The sequence below is a fragment of the Melanostigma gelatinosum genome (assembly GCF_949748355.1).
Source record: "Melanostigma gelatinosum genome assembly, chromosome: 10".
In the NCBI taxonomy this organism is placed as follows: domain Eukaryota; kingdom Metazoa; phylum Chordata; class Actinopteri; order Perciformes; family Zoarcidae; genus Melanostigma; species Melanostigma gelatinosum.
This window is the reverse complement of record NC_136643.1, coordinates 25,358,891-25,379,010: the sequence shown is the minus strand read 5'-3', so window position 1 is coordinate 25,379,010 and position 20,120 is coordinate 25,358,891. Positions and strand designations below refer to the sequence as shown.

Sequence of the window (20,120 nt, the reverse complement as noted above, 5' to 3'; positions counted from 1 at the left end):
ATAGTTGTAAGCAGTTTTTCAAATGTATGTTCTTTGAAGCACCTCAAGCCGAGTGCTACGTTCCTGTTATGTTGGAGAGAAGGCAGACATCTCTACCACCGATATCTCAAACACTGCAACTCACATCCAAACAATCTAGATTGACGAATAACACAACAGGTAAGAGGAAACATATCTTTTTTGTTGATTTCTGTGGTGAACTGTTCCTTTAAGCCTGCACACTGTGGAGTGTTTGAACTGTCATCAAAGCGCTCTCCCACAGCAGAAGAGGATATTTCCATTGTTGCTGCTTTGTTTAGAAACTCAGAGGAGCAGCTGAACAAGGTTCCTTTAAAATGAAAGACGAGCAGATCAGATCTGTACTGCGGGTACAATGATGAAATACTGTCCTCCAGAGGAAGGTACAAGGCTAGAGCAGCCAAACCAAACAAGACTCCACATTTCAAGGTGACATCTGTCGGCCAGACGGCCAAATATGTTTTCTCTCCCTCGTGATGAATTATAGTCGGCCATGTTGGCTCAGTAAAGGGTACGCTGGTTCATGTGGCTGTGTGGTGGAAACTCCTGAGTGCTGCAGGGTTTTCACCCTCTCGAGCAGTATTATCATGTCTGCACACCCCCAGAATTAAACATTTCCTCCACTTCAATCAGGGGCCTAGAACGTTCAGCCTCTTAACGTTGAGCTGCGGCTTCTTTTCAAGTTCTTTGTTGTGTCGATTATTTGCTTTATTTGAACTAAGAGTGCAGCAGGGTTAGGCCACGTCTCACATCTTAAAGTTCTGCTTTGTGCATCTTTCCTATGTAGAGTCGCCGTCTACTCTCCAGTGTTTGTCGTCCTTGGCGTAGAAATCGATATCGCAGCTGACTGTTGTCTTATCTGGACGGTGAAGGTTGACGTCTCATGGGTAGCTTCGCCGTCCTTCACTTGTGAGGTCCGTGTGTGTGTGTGTGTGTGTGTGTGTTAATATGAGCTTTGGCCTTCACTGACAGTGAATGAGCGTGACATCAACTGTTTATTTTCATCTTAAAACACTGCATATATATACACAAAACATAACTTTGATTTTTGTACATGTCTGTTGGAACTGAGCTCTAATTTGTAATTTGAAAATATGTGGACTTCACACGTTCAATTAACAGACGGAATTTCCAAATTGCTGTTGTTTTTGCTGACGTCTTATGACTCGACTACTCGTCTGAACAGACGGCGCGTGTTTGTTTAACAGGAAGCGCTTGTTAGCAGGATAACGGCATCGCTGCGTTTGGTCTCGAGTTGTGAGATTATCAGAGAGTGATGGAAAGACTCAGATCATGACAGCGTTGTTCTTTAGTCACAGTGTGTCCACGCTGAATTCAGAAGCTGCGGTGTCGCCAAAAACATTTTCATTCACTCGGGAAGTCAATTTGACCTCTTTTTATGTCGCTTCAGTTCGTGAAACAGCGATAATGTTCCCCGAATCGACGTCCAGCCAATTTGACCTTCATTCCTTTCACAAGCTGAGACTGCAGAGAGAACGAACACAAGCAGCAGGACGGTGCTTCATGGCTGACAATACAAGCAAAGACAGGAAGCGGCACCACAGAAATAGTAAAGAGCTGCAAACCACTGAAAGATAATGTTAGAGAAGTAGCCACGCTTGCACCTGCTGATGTTTGCAACCTACACTGTTTCCTGTATCGGACCCCCCCCCCCCCCCCCCTGTGGTGCAGTATCAGCTCTTAGCTGTAGGCAGCGGACCCTCCTGCATCTCGGCCTCGTCCACTGACCCCTCCGGCAGATGAACGGTCATCGTGCAGGAACGAATCCCCCCCAGAGGCTCCAGCACGTTGAACACCCTGTCCCACACGTCCTGCTCCGGATCGTACCGCTGCACGATGTCAACCATGCATCTGCTGTTCCAGGAATACCCTCCCACCACGTAGATCTGCCCGTTGAACACCGTCACGCCGACGTCGCTCTGGCCCAAAGACATCGGCGCCACCACCGTCCACTGGTCTGTCTCCGGGCTGTAGTACTCGCAGGCCAGGACGTCGTCGTAGTTGGTGCTGCCCCGGAAGTGATTCCCGCCCATCACGTAGAGTCTGTCGCCGACGGTGCACATGCAGTGCAGGCCGCGGAGCTCCATCATGTCGGCTCGGCGACTCCACGTGTCGGTGGTGGGGTCGTAACACCAGAACTCCTTCTGGAAGGTGTCACGGGTGATTCCACCTGTGTGAAGAGAGAGAATTCAACAAATGCTTCATTCACACAAGTCGCCAGAAAAACAATGTTTCCAGTGTACGTTTCTGCAAACCACAGAACACGCTGAATGTCGAGGTTTCTGAAACAAAAATCCATTTCATGAATTGCATAAACGCACCACTTGGTTAAAGTTGTGAAATGATTGATAAGGTTTAGGGCAACAAAACTACTTGATTCACGTTCATGATTTACGATAAAAATAATAACGTAAAATTGAATCGTAATAATTTAACAACATAACTTAACATCCTAACGTAACATTGCAACGTAACAACGTATCATAACGTAACAATATAATGTAACAATGTAACGTAACAATGTAGCGTAACAATGTAACGTTGCAACGTAACAACGTATCATAACGTAAAAATGTAACGTAACAATGTAACGTAACAATGTAACGTAACAATGTAACGTAACATTGCAACGTAACAACGTATCATAACGTAAAAATGTAACGTAACAATGTAACGTAACAATGTAACGTAACAATGTAACGTAACATTGCAACGTAACAACGTATCATAACGTAAAAATGTAAGGTAACAACGTAACATAACAATGTAACGTAACAATGTAACCATGTAACAATGTAACGTAACAATGTAACCATGTAACAATGTAACATAACAATGTAACGTAACAATGTAATGTAACAATGTAACGTAACAATGTAACGTAACAATGTAACCATGTAACAATGTAACGTAACAATGTAACCATGTAACAATGTAATGTAACAATGTAACGTAACAATGTAACGTAACAATGTAATGTAACAATGTAACGTAACAATGTAATGTAACAATGTTCCTTTTCCATGTTTTGCCATGAACATAGCAAATATGAACATTTTATTCTACAGACTGAGTCTGAACAAAAAGTCCATTCAATTCATCAAACAATTCCTTCAGCAACATTTATATGTTAGCTTTGAATGCAGGAAGTTACATAAGAAACATCATCTTTCAGGACTTCTGGGCCTCTAAAATGTGCAGAATCTCATATCTTGCTTTTCCCTTCACCTCATATTTGCTAGTTGTCATTTTATCACATATTTCAAGACATTGAGGAATCTGAAAAAAAGACCATTGCTCTGCTACTGCCGTTTTCAGCTACTTTCAGCTCATTTTGGGGGGTTTTCAGATAACCAATGGATTCAATATTTAAATCAAAAGTGGGGAGCCGCTTGAGCTCACAGAGAGACATGTTTCAGGAGTGGGCAGCCCACCAGCTCTCAAACACGCGGATACTGGAGCAGGAACAGTTGGTAGGAATGCTCATGTTGAGCTGCTTCTGCCTGTTTGTGTCAGCATGCTAGACATAACACGTTGATAAGATGAATGCTCGCAGCATTCTTTTCTTAATCTTTCTCTCTTCACAGTCGCAGTTTGAGCAGAGGTTGACTCAAAGGCTCCCTGCTGGAATGAAATAGATTGTGTGTGTCTGCTCTGTTGAGTATTCTGGTGAACATCACCGACACTTTAGAGCTTGCGAGAGTCGTGGGTTTTTAAATGTGTTGCAAAGTACTGGGACCCGCTTCAACCACAGGTCTTGTTGTGTTTCCTGCTTCTCAGTCATTCGTGTGAAACAGGTTCTGCCCTCAAACCTTTTCTGTCCGAGGTTCCAGGTAAACAGGAAGTGGTTTCAAATCGGCCAGCCGTGCAAGCGTTTGTCAATAACTCTTTTTTTAAGATCCAGTATTTACTTATTCCAGAGGGTTTGTAACATTAAAAGTAATAAAACAATAACAAAGCTTATTTATATGACACTTAGCGAAACTAGCAACAATTACAAAGTGCTCTACCAGGCAGACGATGCAATTCAGTGCAGTACGAGTAGCGCTAACAGGATGTAACTCTGTGACTTCCTGTGTATTCTTTGAAGGCTGCTGGAAACTGTCCAACTTGACCGCAGCTTTACTGTCACGGCCCCCCGCTGCTGCCCCCACAAACCGCCCACTTTCCAGCCCAGGTTTGACTCATCGTGAACGAGCCCGTCACCAACCCATCAGGACGGAGCATCATCGGTGCTGTGAAGGTATCAACAATACACGTGCACATTCCTGCCAAAGTTAACAGCCAGAGATTTTAAAGGATTTTAAAGTATTTAACCAGCTGCTTGGTGTTCGTGAGCTAATAAGTAAGTCCAGAGTTATGGTTTTGTTCCTATTCTCATTTGGCCTGCAGGGTTAGAGCTCATTTCAAGGCTTTGAAACTTAATTTAGCTTTCATCAAAAAATGAAATCAGTTTGGGGAGTGAAGAGACGGTCTCTGTGACCGAGACAGACAAGCTGGTCAGTTCAGCAATTTGAAAGGATTTCTAGAGCGAACGGAAGCTGATGAGTAGATGGGTGGGGCAGTCAGTGATGGAGGAAATCCGGACAGAAGGAGGGCACCAGGTGGACGGATGGGAAACAACACTGGACTCTGAACACTGGAGGAATGTTTTATACTTTAAATGACCCGATGAAGTCTTTCACCAGGTCATTTGTTGAACCACTTCAAATGACCATTGTGTAGATTTCATCAACAGCGTGCATAATGACTGCCCTGAAGAGGAGAAGTTGCAGGACTTTTGTTCTACAGCTGTGAAAAACCTTCAAGTGGGGAAGTCCGGATGGATGCTCGGGTGTACGAAGCATGTGTCACCAACACTGCAGACTGTGAGCGTCGCGTCGCCCGCTGTGAAAAGTCACTGTTGGTTTCTTTTTACCACGAAGGCAAGCTTTGTGCAACTCCAACCATGACTGTGACTTTCTCTGAACACGTAGTTCTTGCTAAACTTAACCACAGAGGCAGCAGAACTGAAAACAGTCATAAAGTATGAAGACAATGGCTTGTTGTTAAAGCATGAGGACTGAAAACACTTGTTTATTGAGCCTTTTAAAAGGTTTTCAGTCTCTCTCATACCTTTTTCCACCATGAGTGAGCATATGCAGGGAAACCCGCAAAAAAATAGGCAACAGCCTCCTTTCCATTGCCAGTAGACCAGTCGTCTTGTTTTTGGTTTGTCAACGTGACAGAAAACAGTGAAAAACAGTCGACATGTTCCGGTGGTTACTTCTTATTTATGTCTGTTCTTATTCAGTCTCTCTTTCAAACTCTCAAACCAGAGTTGGTGATTGTTGGAAACGTGAAAAAGACAAAGATGTTTTGATGAGTTTTCATTTGTTTCTGTTGAGTTTGAGTGTTTTTTACGTTAATCAGCGAGGTTTCTGTCAATGGAGTCCGGTGGGTTTTCGGAGAGAATATTAATAATACTCGTTGAATGAAGAGTTTATTTCAACTGAACAATAGTTGGTGGTTGGTGGAACAGTGGAAAGACTAATCAAGAGAGTGCTGATGACTTTCAGTCGCACGGCAGTTCGTGAAACAGTCACACGTTTTAATCTTCAGGTTTTATGTTGAGCGACATGAATTGTCCATTTTTTATCATGTCAGTGGGCACGGCTTCTTTTTCTGTCAGTTGGGACGACGTTACACTACAACACAAAAGTACGGGCTAGGCAACAAAACCACTAAGTTAGTTTTAGGAAAAGCACGAATGCGTCACGAAACATTGGACCAATTCCCAACCCGCCCACCATCAGTGGTCTTCCTCAGTGTTTAATACTATCAGTGGTCTTCCTCAGTGTTTAATACCACGTCATTAGCTCTGACCGTTGCTCACGTGAATGTGTTTAATTCGTGTGTCCAACAGTTAAAGGATCCTAATTTAGAATTTGTGTCACGTACACAAAATGACTGAATAATAAATGTACAATTTCCTGTTGTTTCTTCATGAATGACAGAGACGAGAAGATGAACTGAGCTCAGACACATTCTGAGGTTTGTGTCGATCGGCGTTGACTTACCGGAGATGTACATGAGGTCCCCGTGAACCGTTCCAGCGTGTCCATAGTGAGGCTCCACCATGTTGGTCACGTTCGTCCACTCGTTTCTCCTCAGGTTGTAGCACTCCACCGTGTCTGAGCAACGAGACAGAGAGGCGATTGGGAAAAGGAGAATTTAATTCAAGCATCGACGCCTCGTTCCACCACAGCTCCGTGCACGTTTATGAGTCAATCGGAAGTTAAATCGCTCCGATGGGAACATTCGTGATCTACGACGTGTTTTTTTGCACGAGTACTTTGAAAAATTTGACTTCTGCATAAGATATCGGACGGACCGTCAAATTAGAAAATTATACCTGAATGACGAATGAAACAGAACTCCTTTTATTTAAAGTTTGATGGCATATTTAGCCAGTTGTGTGAAGTATTTTGTTAAAGGTGCTTTAAATATGGGATTGGGATCATTTCTATTGGCCCTTTTGTTGATTCAAATTAACGTAATTTTAACAAAAGAGCTTTTCTTAAATATTAAACTGTAAAAACATCTCTTTTTATGCTATTTCGTTTTCTCTTAACCTCTATAATGAGCTGGGTTGTAACAGCAGCAAACAGCAGACAGACACAGTTAGCTAGTGAACAAAGTAGAGCATTTAGCAGCCAAAGAGACATATATTTAGAGTTGTTGGAGACTAACAAACAGAGCTTGAACAGAGAATATTCTACAGAAACATAACTCCAAATGTAAGCAGTACTGGCAGCAGTAGTGGAACAAGAACTATCAGCTGCTCACCAATCTCTCCTGACGCATTCCGTCCTCCGACTGCAAACAGGTTCCCCTTCAGCGTGCTCAGGTGGAAGAAGGTCCTCTTCTCATTGAGCGACGCGATCTGAAGCCACTTGTCGAAGCGCGGGTCGTAGCGGTAGGCGCTGTCGATGGCCGTCTTACCCTTGGTGTCGTAAGTGCTCTGGCCTGAGAACAAGATTTGTGTTACTGGAGGATAAATTATAATCTGTGAAAAAAAAGCATTTATTTATTCTACTCATTTCTTTATATAATTCGGTCATACGTTGTCTTGACGATGAACGATGTACCTTAACTTCTTCCCTTCCAACTAACTCATTAAATTATGCAAGTCTAGGGCCAAAGTTCCTTTTCACCAGGCGGCAACCTCCGGTTCGGAAAAGTGAAACCAATGCATTCTCTCTAATGTCCACCAGGGGGCGACTCCTCTGGTTGTATAGAAGTCTATAGAAAATGACTCTACTTCTCTCTTGATTTATTACCTCAGTAAACATTGTAAACATGAGTTTATGTCTCAATCTCTAGTTTCAAGTCTTCTTCAATGCAGCATGATGTTCATTTAGTACATTATGGTCCATTTAGAGTCACACAGACCATAAAGCAGGGGATGCTTTAGGGCGGGGCTACTGTGATTGACAGGTTGCTGCTGCTACCAGAGACGTATATGGCGTCTCTACGTCGCTCCTCCTCAGTCCAAATATGGTCACTTCCTGTTCACTCGTCGCAAAAAAACAAGACCCAAGGACCAAAATCCAAGAACAGCCAAAATGCAGAATTCAAGGCTTTTCACCAAGAAAACTATGGCTTGTCTTATATATATATAATACTCATGTTAAATGAACACATGCAGTCTGACCTGCCTGAGGTGGATATTGCCCTGAGAGTGTGAAGTGTTCTGACCTCCAACAATGAAGAGGAAGCCGCCAAGAAGAGCCACGCCATGCTGGTATCGCGGCGCCTCCATGGGCTTCAGGGCCCTCCAAAGGCCGGTCTTCTCGTCATACAGCCTCAGCTCCCGGCTCACCACCAGCTGCTGTCGCATCACGCCGCCCAGAGCCAGGATGTGCGTGTCGTCCGAGCGTATTCGCGTCCGCTCGGTCTGCAGAGCCGGCTGCATGAAAGGCATCATCTGGTAGTTGCTGGCCTCCAGCAGGAGGTTCACACAGGCCGTCTCAGAGCGCATCACGGAGTCCCCTCCCTCCTCACCTTCCTGGGAGATCTGGATCAGCTCGTTGGGGCTCATCAGCGGGAAGCGAATGTGGCGCATCAAGGCGTAGACGGAGGAGCGTCGACTGGGGGAGTCGTGGTCCAGCCATCCTCTGGCGATGTGGTAGAGCTCCATCTCAGAGAATCCCTTCAGGGCGTTGCTGGACAGAGCGTTGGCCATGCTGGTTTCAGAGAGCTGGAGGTAGCGGCCGCACTCCACCAACGCTGAGAGGTTCTGGCTCACAAACTCACCTGGGTTTGACACAACAAAGAGGATCAACATCATGATCTTATTTTAGTTTCTTCAACCAGAATGATGTGTGATATTTAGTTTTCTTGCTGGATGTTTTGATCATGGAAGAGTGGATGTAAATAATGAAGCGTTTTAGGGATTGCTGAGGATCTACAACTCCAACACAACAGTTCAATATCCTCTCAGTCATTGCAGCTTCATACAAAAGTTCGTATGAGATCTTACAAAAAAATGGAATGAATGACTTCTCTGCAGCTTTGCAAAGTCATCCAGTGGGACGGATCCGACCCCCCCCCCCTCTGTTCTACGCTAATCCCACTTCCCACCTCATCTACATGTTATTGCAGATTTAATAGTCCCGTTGCTTCTGTGCTCTCACATCAGTGTTGTGAACACTCACCTATATTCAGCTGGACGTCCTCCAGAAGCAGGTCCATGGCGATGCGCTCCACCTCCACACAGTTATCAATCGTGATCTGCATCGAAGAACAACAACCACACGCAAGAGTCACTCACAAACACCTTCTTTGTTCTGTGTTGTGTGACTGACACCGGCAGAGAAGGCATTAAAGGACAGTGAAGTGCAGCTTCACGACCTCCAGCTGAATATGAATCAAGGCAAATTCTCTCACCTCGCTGCTCAGCAGCTGATTGCAGAAGCTCAGGACGGGCATGACCTGCAGGAAGTTTGCCGCCTCCAGAGTGTCCTGGAGATTACTCATGTCGAGGCAGACTTTGGATGTGTAAATGAAGTCTATAATGTTCTTTAAACCCGACTTAGTGACCCCGTGCAGCTTGATCTCGCTCATCTCCTGCTCCCTCATGCCTCCTGAACAAGGACGGAACAAAGTACAAAGAGGCAAAGAGACAAAGAGGTGAATGCATCTTCTTTTAATGCACATTCAGCAACACACAAAGACTCCGTAAAGTCTGGCAGCTCAGAGGTTATGCAGGGAGAGGATAATAAAGTATTTAATTATGTTTAAAGGAAGTTCAATGCAGGAGAACGTCAAGTTCTTCCTCTTTTCTTTTACTCTGTGCTCGTAGTCTTGACACTGTGGTGGTGTTTTCCTAAATGTGTTTCTTATCAATGTCTAATTTTAATGTATAAAAGTATGCTCATATAGGCCCTTTTGTAGCGGTGTTATTTTAAATGCATTGCATCCCTGTTGTATTCAGTGGAGTGGCTGTGAAGCACTGAATAGTCCATTCATTACTTTGATCCATTACACCTGTGTTTACCCTTCTATGACATGTCAAAATGGCGGCCGTGAAAAGGGCCTATTGCATGTCGTGTTGCTGCTACATAGTAAAGTGTTTCACCAGGTCTTGAGCTCAAAAAGCCAGAGTTTGCGACGTTAACAAAACGTGACCTCTCACCTGTGAACATGGCTTTGAAATAGTCACTACACGAAGCCATGATGACTCTGTGGACCGGGAAAGTGTCCCCGCTGTCCCCGGGGACCAAGACGACGTCGCAGAGAGTCGTATCTGCCCGAAAAGCATCAAAGCCCTGCAGGAAAAACAATACTTGTGATGAATAACTCAATGTGTTGCATCATTAATTCCTTGTCATAATAACTTTATTTTTATTGCTCTTTGCCTTTTTATTGTGTTAATACTGTTGGATTTGGTGGTTAATATGGAGACGGCAACCTCCGGTTCTGAAAAGTGAAGCCAAAGCTTCATGTGTTAAAGCTGCATTCTATCTAATGTCCACCAGGGGGCGACTCCTCTGGTTGTATAGACGTCTATGAGAAAATGACTCTACTTCTCGCCCCCTGGTGGACACTAGAGAGGATGCAGGTTGAAGACACTTCAGCAATGACTTCGCTTATCATTCTCCTGCCTCACGCCTATAAATGACGTTGAGAAATAGTTGATTTCTTCCATATTTGTGCCCCAAAATAAGTTGCTGTTGTTAATAAGTGACATAAAAACACAAAAAAGTAATAAATACCTGCAACACAGCTGCTCCATGCTCGGTGCTGCTGAACACCTTGGACAGTGGGCGAGGGGGTAGTTTGGGCTTTGTGGCTCTATCTGGGCGTTTAGGTGCCGTTTTAATGGGTGGGGGGAGAGAAGCTGGAGCCGGAACCGGAACCGGAGCCGGAGCCGGAGGAGAAGGCCGGTCATCTATCAAACCCAAATGGAAAACAGACATCAAGAGATGAGAAAGGTCGTGATACTTTTATTGCTGCAGGTGCATGGAACTATGGTGGGTCCTGATGGATATCAAGTATAGAAGTACTAGCAGCAACATGTACTCAAAGTATCAGCAACATATCTTCTTTTAGGCACATCTGAATATTTGAGGGGATGTGTGTCCCCCAATATGTATCTTCAAATTTTATAATTACAGCCTTTGTGCAAGATATGTACAGTATGAACATAAGCAACAGTTAACAAAATATTGAATGCACGTTTAAAGTATAGAGAGTATTATAGGTGAGATGTAGTATAAATATGTATTGTGTCATATTTCATATTTTATAAACACATCGTAAGATGTAAAACCTCAATCTGAAAAGTAACTAATAACTATGGCTGGCAAATAAATGTAGGGAGTAAAAAAGTACGATAATTTCCTCTCAAATGTACCTGAGAATGCAGTACAGTACATAAATGTACTTTCCACCACTGAGACAAACACGAACCTCGGTTAGCCATGTGTGAGCTTCCTCTCTTCCTCGTATCAGATCAAAATCATAAAAGATATAAATCAAAGAGACATGGAGCGCGCACACACACACACACACACACACACACCTGGCTGAACAGGTGGGTCAGATGCAGCAGGAAGTCTCTCCGGCTGAGCTGCAGGTCTCGGAGGATCCCTGGACTGATGCCTGCTCAGGCGAGAGAACCTGCGGCTCAGCCTCCCCGGCCCGCTGTCGTCTCCACTTCCCCTGCAGAGGAACGAGGAAGTGTGGCTTCTTTATGCGTCATCTTGTATCCCCAATATTCAACACCTCCCTGCAGTGAAATCCTTATTTTGTGGCTGAAGTGATGTTAAGAGGAATCTGATCATAACCCGGCTGCATCCACAACATCTCCGTGTTGTTATTTCATTGTACAAACCTATCATGCAGTATATTTAATGCAGATGAGAGCAAAACAGGAATAGCAGGCGTGACAAACACGTGGCAAGATTTATTTTGAGAGTTTCATTCACTCTGGTGGCAGTTCTTCATCGTACACTTTTAGCCTCGGAGTTTCGTCTCTCAGCACTTCCTCTTAGGTTGTAAACAAATACCACTTCCTTCAGCTCACTTGGCAGAGCCCAACTACTCCCATGGCCCAAAGCCCAATTTTGACCATCTCCAATGTGAAGCATTTGAGTGATGGAGGTTCCTGGAAGAAGCCCTGCAGCTTAAAAACAGCCTTTCATCTGATTTGCATGGATCCTGTGATGTGAATAGGAGGAACCAGAGGACCTCTTCTCCTCTTTAAACTGTTTCCTGCCAAGCTACTCTACACAGGGAGTCCAAAGAACACCCAGAGAACAAATAAATGCAACTAGCGAATGCACATTCTGTCACACAAAGGAAAGAAAGGGTTGAATGTTTCATTTTAAAATCCACGGGCAAAAGAGGTAAATATTCTTCTCTTTCAAAAAACGTTTTTTCTTTTTATTTACACACACAATTCAAAGTTCAAGCAGTTATTAATGCCATTTTTATGTATGTTTTTTATTGTTTATTATCATATGTAAGTATGCAGGAATCCAGCTGCTTAAATATGTATTTATTGAATCAGTTCAATGAAATAATTCAAATGCAATCTTTAACACAGCATGAGTGCATTCAACATGTTGTACAGGAGTATTGATCCAAATGGATTCTGGGAAATGACTTTAGGCAGAAAACAATGAAGAAAATATGTAAATATACACTTTCATCTTCTGTGAGCATGTTTCAAACATCAAGACTCATCGAGTGGTAGAGCCAGTTACACCCATGAATAAAATGTATAATTATATATTGTACAAGGCCGAAGAAATGTAGGACATTAAAAGGAGAAATGTTGAAACACTGAAGCCAGAAGAACACCTTACCCCATCTCATTGGCCTCTTGTGGCTGAGGACGCTGGCTGTTACGCTGCTGAGACTTCCTGCAAGGAGACAAAATAAAAGCTTCAGTGGACAGAAATGTGACTTTATGAGCTACGCACGATTGTTCAGTGTCGAAGAGGTCAATGTTTTGACGTCTGCAGGAATAGTTCATCCACGCTAATGCAAAAACATCACTTCTGCTGTAAAATGACAGTATGTTTGTGTCTCGCTCAACAGTTTGTGTGTGTGATGGATTCTGTGTGTTTGATGCGGCCTCTAAACTCTCAGACCTTTCCCAACCTGAAAAACATTTATGTTGTTTAATGACAACATTCGTGGATAATCCAGTGAGGTTTTATTTATCATTCTTTATCATTTCCTGTAACTCTTCTTCGACCGGTTTAGAGTCCACCTTAAATCTCCTCTTACACAAAACAAAGTCACCACTCAAGTGCAATAATGAAGCAGCACCGTAGCTCAGGGTCAATAGCACTGAAACATCAAAGTGAGTGAAGTTAAATGTGTCCCCTGCAGACTAAATGAACCCTCCTGCACAGACTCACATGGAGCCGGATCTATAAAAACACCTGCTGGTGCCCCTACCTGGAAGAGATCCTCCTCAGCAGACTGGACCCGAGGCCTCCCTCCAGCCTGGCCGTCTCACCAGCCAGAACTCGAAGAGGAACGCTCTGCCGCTCGGTTGCCAGCTGGTTAGAAGTTTGACGCGTCTGGTTGAGCAGCAACGTTTCGTTGCCTTAACAAGACAAAAAGCGACGAGACCTCACTTCCTGTGCTACTTCTCGTTCTTACTGCCTGCACTGTGCGTGCATCTCCCCACACCCAGATGTGACACACTTGTGCGATACTGTCGGTGAAATCATCAGCGAAAGGTTTCACAAGCTGCTTTTTTTTGAAGCTTTTGAGTTGAGCATATTGTAGGCACACCGCTGTGGTAGGCCCTCGGTTCCCCTACGCAGACGAGACGAGCACCGTGACCCAAATGGCGCAATGCACTGTCTGACATTGACATTCATATTTCACATCTCATGGTGTATTTATGTGTTTCGCTTGATGAAAGTTAAAAACATCCCAATCAAGAAAGTGATCTTTTGCTCTTTTAAAGTGTCGGTTTGTGGTGTTCTTCTAGAGGCTGGTGGGGATCTGACCTGTGGCTGATACCATGTGCATTAGAGATCTAAAACACTGAACAAAAATAGATATTTCACCTGACTCTCGCCTGCATTACAACTAAAAACATCTACATTCTCTTGAGAATAAAGTCGGGAAACAAAAACAGAAGACGTCTCCGTCTGTTGTCGTCTCAATAATGAATCCAGAAGATCTTCATCACCTCAACAGACGTTTATTCACCCACAAACACCGGCAGCACCTCAAACTGTAGTTCATGTCGTCAGTAGTTACAATAAAACCCAAAGAAGTGTGTTGGTGTCATGAGAAGTGCCTCCATGCCCTCCAACCCAAAAGCAGGAAAAACAAAAACGTTTTTGATTCCGTCTCTCTCGTGCATGCAGCTGTTTTGCATGTTTCCTGACGAGATAAAGTCATGAGTGAACAATCTATTCTTCCTCACAATGGAGTCTCTTGTTCAGAACTGCTGTTTGGCGTCTGTCCTGCTCAGTGCTGCCCTCTGCTGGTCTGCTAGAGTTTAGAGACCTGAATGAGGTTCCTGTTGATCTCCGCCACGTTCCTGCAGCCTGGACCGCATCAACACAAACACATCTGTTGGTTCAGGGGAAACAGAATACTGCGGTTTTTAAAATTGATGGCACAAATACATATTAGCACTTCTCACCTGATAAAGCCATGGACAGACGAAACTCGTCATTTAAGATTTGCAGCACTTCCCTCACTCCTTCCTCACCCTGAGAGACCACACAGTTACAATAAAACACTCAATACAACCTGGAAGCACAGAACCGCTCTACAATACAACAACATAATCTGTCTCACAGCGGTCAGTGTGTTGCTGTCTGCACCTTGTACGCGAGGCCCCACACGGCTGGACGGCCAATGAAAACACACTTGGCTCCCAAGGCCAGCGCTTTCAGCACATCACTTCCTGTTCGGATGCCTCCGTCCACGTAGATCTCGATCCTCCCCTGCACCGTGTCCACGATCTCCGTCAGCGCGTCGATCTGTTTCAAACACAGCAGGCGAAGACCTCAAAGGTTTTACTACACGTCACGCTTCACGCTTTTATTCTGAAAGAGGATTACCTCCTCACAAACAACCTGTTACCTCAAAACCAGAACATGCTCTACTGTCACAGACTCTCTCTCTCATTCTCCACTGCAGACACTAGTATTACTACATGCACCACCAACTACTTGTGCAATAAAAAGGAACAGTTGGATATTTCTTAGCTTAGCTTAGCATAAAGACTAGAATCGGAGGGAAACAGCTAGCCTGGCTCTGTCCAAAGGTAAGAAAATCTGCGTACCAGCACCTCCAATTTAAAAGTTGAAATCGTGTTTGTTTCTTTACCGGGATGTGCTGCACTGTTTCACTCTGCACAGCGACTCCGTGTCAATGTGAAAACAAGAACCACAAAACCACACCACCACTGCTGCCACTGCTTCTGCTGTTCACGTCTGTGTTTATTGCTACTTCTTGTTCTACTCCTACAACTACGACTGATCCTATACGTGTCACTGCCATCTGACATGGGTCTACACCTGCATCTCCTTCCGTGAACATTAGAAACTAAATGATCTGTGATATAACGGGACTGTAGGTACCGAAGCCGGGCCTCCGTCCAGCTGCCTCCCCCCGTGGTTTGACACGACGATGCCCTGGACGCCGTGCTCCACGGCCAGCTCGGCGTCCTCCTTGGTCAGGATTCCCTTGATGATGATGGGCAGGCGGGTGATGGACTGCAGCCAGTACACGTCCTTCCAGCTGATGGAGGGGTCCAAGGTGTTGGCCGGGATCCCGTACTCCTCCGGGGCTGCAGCCTCCTGCTTATAGTGCACGTGGTAAACTCAACATTCACTTTGTCTTGTCTCGTTTATTGTTTTCCTGCCATGCCTCTACGCGTATTCTCGAATAGTTACCTGGAACAAGCCATCAAAGTTCTTGACCTTGAGGTGTGGCGGCAGCTTGAACTGGTTGCGGATGTCGTTGCGGCGCTTCCCGGTGTAGGGCACGTCGACAGTGAGGACCAGGGCCTTGTAGCCCAGCCCCTCCACGCGGTGCACAATCTGCTCGGACAGCTTCCGGTCCCGGTACACGTAGAGCTGGAACCAGCGGTAACCGCTCGGCGCCGCCGCCACGATCTCCTCCACCGAGCAGGTGGAGTAGGTGCTGGTGATGTAGCAGGTGTTGAGCGCTTCTGTGGCTGTGAGGAGGTTTGAGAAGTCACTACGTTGGTCACTGGGGAAGGAATTTACATGGAGATCTGAGAGGTTCAGGGTCACGGTAGGAGCCGGTCCTCACCCCGAGCTGTGGCCGCCTCTCCTTCATGCCAGGCCAGGCAGTGGAAGGCCGTGGGCGCGATACCGACCGGAAAGCTGATCTCCGTGCCCTGCACCGTGGTCCGCGTGTCGCTCACCGACACGTCCCGCAGGATACGAGGCCTCAGACGGATCCTGAGCGTGACGTACAGATAAACAACAACAACACTGAACCCAACTCGGAGTCACAGCAGCATGTCATTGACAGCCTGGCAACTCATCGCCCAACCAAATTTAAACTTGTTGACAAAGAATTGCAAAATCTTAACATCCAGTATTGCCAAATAAGGATTGTTGAGATGACAACATGCTGTTTTTGCTGAACCAGTAAGCTATGAGCTTGAGATCGTGTCCTCTTGGTAATGCAACTCTCAAACCAGTTCCTCATTCACTAGAACGTTGCAGCATCAGTTCTGGGTAAAATGTAAACGGTTATAATAAGGCACATTGACGCAAACTGTATGAACAGAAATCAGTTACATCAGTCTAACTGCAGCGTTTGGCTACAGCTTGTGTATTTGTGGTGACATTGAAGGTCTCACGCTTGTGTTCTGTCCTCTGTACCTTTTGTAAGCCAGTAGATTGTCGTCCCTGGTGCAGCATTCGTCCGCTCCGGCTGCATAATAATCCCAGGTGGCCTTTGAGAGATGCTCCTTTGCATACTCCTCGAAGTCCGTCAGGCACACCATAGCCATCTCTGCACAGCAACCTCCGTCTCTGTGGGACGACAGAGATCATGCCTTTTCAGTGTGACGCTGCACGCGCGATAAAACATGCAGAAAGATCATCGGCCATCCCCGTGAAGCGCTACTTCTTATCAGTAGAACACGTGCTCAAGATGAGTCATTTCACCGCATGCATATGAAATTCTAAATATCTACTTTCTCAATGCTACACACCGCTGGCTTTGTTAAACATAATTAGTTATTTATTTCCAGTCAGGTCTCGTGTTCGTCTGGAGGCTTTTCAGACTTCGTGCGTGAGACAAATGGCTGCAGGCTCCAACAGCAACGCCACCAGAGACAACTCTGAGCTTGATGATGACTCACCACAACATAAGGACTCACTCTGTCACAAACAGCCTCTCCGCTCTCACGCGACGCTGATACACAGAGGCCTGGTGTTGCAACATCACACTGAAACTGCCCTCGCAAACACACCGTCGACTAACTCACCAGTCAAGCGTCCACACTTTGACATCTGAGCCAGTCAACACGACTGTTTTCTCTTATTTGGGCTGAAACAGAGATGGACCCTTGTGTCCGCGTTGTTCGTTTTTGTGTGTCAGTCAGAATGGAAGCCTCACAGCCTCAGTGAAAGCCCGCTGTGTGACCCGAGGGCGACCTGTTGCTCTTATTGTGTTTCCACAAGCTGGAAATGTGCTGATGGCGACTCCAGCTATAGGAGGACAAGAGGCGTGTGACGCAGCGGCCCGTGGTCCAGATAGAGTCGCACACATCTACACGCCGTGCACACATCTACACGCCGTGCACACATCTACACGCCGTGCACACGGGCCTGCGTGCTAACACAGCACAGGACACTGCTGTCATGCCAAAAACTCTTCTTTTAGCATTGCATTTAAAAATAGAACGTTTCATGAGCTGTTAGAGAAGTTCAATCTGAATTAAAGAATAAATAGAGCGCATGCAGATGTGCTCACACACACAACAGCTGGAGAACATTTGGTCAGGACTCAGTGCGCAGATCATGTGACACCACAACGTTAAAGAACGCTCCGTTACAAGTAAAGAATAATAATGCAAGTCACTACATCTGTCAAATCAATGGTTTGATTCAAATGTCTTCATGTGGTTTGAAGTGAAGCAGAAATAAAAATACCATGAAATACTTCACCACAAAGCTGAAGCAAATATACTGAAATATTAAAGTAATCCACAACTGAAGCTTTCTTTTTTAGGAGATTTGGGGAGCTGGTAATTTAAATTAGTTTTTAATTTAAAGTTACACAGCAGGGGATGCAGTTACTAAAACAGAAGTAGAACAATTAAGAATATAATTAAATTATAAATATAACAACAAAAACAACATCAATACAACCACCAAGTGGAGGAAACTCTGGGACATGAAGCCACAGCAGTTTCAATTCATTTGAAAAAGCTGTTTGTCTTCTTATCAAAGTCCAGAATAACTTTCATGAGAGGGTAAACCTTCCATCGTTCGCTGCTGCTCGTCTTCAGTAAACTGAAGAGGCACCTGAGTGGCTGAGAATAGAAGTTCTGTTGCTACTCAACCCTAAACAACACTAACAGCTGGAGGGCTGGTGTGTGAACTACAGAGGATTTCCTGAGGAAGCACCAACGCATGAGTGACGAGAAAAACAACAGACGTTGCTGCAGTTGCTTCATGACATCAGGAGACAGTGGCTTTGCTTTCTCCATTTCTGCAGTGTGTTAGCTGTGTGTCATGAATCGAAAGGAGAATAAGGCCGCAACTAACGATCATTTTCATTCACATTTAATCTGCAGATTATTTTCTAGACTAAACTATTGGCCTATAAATGGTCAGAAAATATAAAACAATGTCCATCACCAGTGTCTCAGAGTCCAAGGTGATGTCTTTAAGTGTCTTGTTTTGTCCGTTCAAAGCAGGCGGCAACCTCTGGTCATTAACAGTGAAGTCAGAGCTTCAAGTGTTAAAGCTGCATTCTCTCTAGTGTCCACCAGGGGGCGACTCCTCTGGTTGTATAGAAGTCTATGAGAAGATGACTCTACTTCTCTCTTGATTTATTCCCTCAGTAAACATTGTAAACATGAGTTTATGTCTCAATCTCTAGTTTCAAGTCTTCTTCAATACAGCATGATGTTCATTTAGTACATTATGGTCCATTTAGAGTCACACAGACCATAAAGCAGGGGATGCTTTAGGGCGGGGCTTACGATGATTGACAGGTCTCTACCACGGCGTTGTCCGGTCTGGGACTTGTCTATGTTTTCGTCTTTGAACTTTAAATCTTTCACGGCGTGTTTACACCTCATGTAACATGCAATTGTAACATTTGGTCACCTAAAATAGTCTCATTCAGCGTTTGGGTGTACTTAGCTCCTCCCTCTTGTGTCACTTCTGGTTCCAAAAAACAAGATGGCGACTGACAAAACAAAGATGGTGACGGCTAAAATTACAAACTCGAGGCGTAAAAACGGTCCTCCACAAACCATTTGCTGACGTTAAGATGACTACGTTCACTTCTTATCGACAGTCAATGGTCCAAAGATATTCAGTTCAATATGATATGAAACACAGTAAATCAGTCATTCAACTGATAAATTGATCGAATAATTGCAGCTCTAAAGGGAAATGATTTAGTAAAACCCGAGTTCACAATTTGTTGAACATTTAGATATCAAGTGATAACAGGGTTCCCACGCTTGCCTTGAAAAAGATTTCCACGCTACCTCCTGATTTGTCTGGGAACATCTGAGCAAATGTGTTTGAAATGTCAGAGTTGGAGTTGAACGAGAAGTGTGACCTGACCATCTTCATGACCCAGCGAATCTCTGCTTCAAATACAGCTTGGCTTGAAAAACATGTTTTCCCCTGAGCTCCAGAGCCTTTTCCCGCTGCTGGCACCCGACTGTCACTTCCGTTATCCTGGCTTGTTGGGCCGCTTCTTCCCTCTCCTGTTTTTGTAGTCAAGAAATCTGTCATTGTTCTTTCATTATTTAGCTGTCCAGCTACCTTGCTGTGGGTTTGTCCTTTTGAATGGCTCTTGAGGGAAGCGACCCCCGTATTGCTGATGTCAAATGACTTGCGGCTATTTTGCTGAATAAGCATTGTTGGAGGAAGCTGATATTTGTATTTATTACGACTGTTTCTGTAATTGTTGTACATTTGATAATAAATGACTGCTGATTCTACAACCTCAAATATTCATTTCCGTAATGCGATAAACTACTGCTTTGATTATGTGTACTGCAACGAGTACTACTACCACACTGCTAAAGTATACATTGTACTATAGTACAGATGTAAGTGTTGGAATATATTTTCATCATGTGTGTTTTTTATTTTAGAGTTTGATTTTAAACATCATGATGAGAAGAGATCTGGCAAACATATGCGGACATTTGTGTCTATTTCTTTCACATTGAACTTTTGTTGGACGTAGTACTACAGTACATACAGATACTCTGTGGTATAAATACTACAGACGTAGTACTACAGTACATACAGATACTCTGTGGTATAAATACTACAGACGTAGTACTACAGTACATACAGATACTCTGTGGT

The 20,120-nt window shown here is 44.5% G+C and overlaps 2 protein-coding genes across 5 annotated transcripts in view; both read right to left on the bottom strand.

Moving 5' to 3' along the window:
- Positions 1-729: 729 nt before the first annotated feature.
- LOC306783836 (kelch-like protein 9) lies at positions 730-13,074 on the bottom strand. Its single transcript, XM_079277654.1, has 11 exons — positions 12,997-13,074; positions 12,396-12,452; positions 11,108-11,247; positions 10,299-10,474; positions 9,719-9,851; positions 8,971-9,167; positions 8,739-8,814; positions 7,780-8,337; positions 6,868-7,047; positions 6,099-6,212; positions 730-2,209 (listed from the first exon to the last, which is right to left on the bottom strand). Exons 2-11 carry the CDS (start codon positions 12,398-12,400, stop codon positions 1,713-1,715), a joined length of 2,076 nt encoding a protein of 691 aa, XP_079133780.1. The 5' UTR covers positions 12,401-12,452; positions 12,997-13,074; the 3' UTR covers positions 730-1,712.
- Positions 13,075-13,749: 675 nt separating this feature from the next.
- hao2 (hydroxyacid oxidase 2 (long chain)) overlaps positions 13,750-20,120 on the bottom strand; it is a 10,040-nt gene continuing 3,669 nt past the window's right edge. For 2 of the 4 annotated variants that reach the window (XM_079277059.1, XM_079277061.1), the window contains exons 2-8: positions 16,431-16,583; positions 15,850-16,001; positions 15,468-15,751; positions 15,153-15,374; positions 14,391-14,549; positions 14,207-14,276; positions 13,750-14,108 (exon numbers count right to left, since the gene is read on the bottom strand). In XM_079277059.1, coding sequence (XP_079133185.1) covers positions 14,053-14,108; positions 14,207-14,276; positions 14,391-14,549; positions 15,153-15,374; positions 15,468-15,751; positions 15,850-16,001; positions 16,431-16,583 — 1,096 coding nt within the window. In that variant the 3' untranslated portion in view covers positions 13,750-14,052. Of the gene's footprint in view, positions 14,109-14,206; positions 14,277-14,390; positions 14,550-15,152; positions 15,375-15,467; positions 15,752-15,849; positions 16,002-16,430; positions 16,584-16,765; positions 16,880-20,120 lie in introns of those variants that run through there. The other 2 variants (XM_079277062.1, XM_079277060.1) reach the window with 2 other exon arrangements.

Coding starts and splice junctions, on each gene's coding strand:
- LOC306783836 (XM_079277654.1), bottom strand. Junction 8,815..8,970: donor ATCAGCTGCTGAGCAGCGAG/GTGAGAGAATTT, acceptor TCTTCGATGCAG/ATCACGATTGATAACTGTGT. Junction 6,213..6,867: donor GAATGCGTCAGGAGAGATTG/GTGAGCAGCTGA, acceptor CTCGTTGCTCAG/ACACGGTGGAGTGCTACAAC.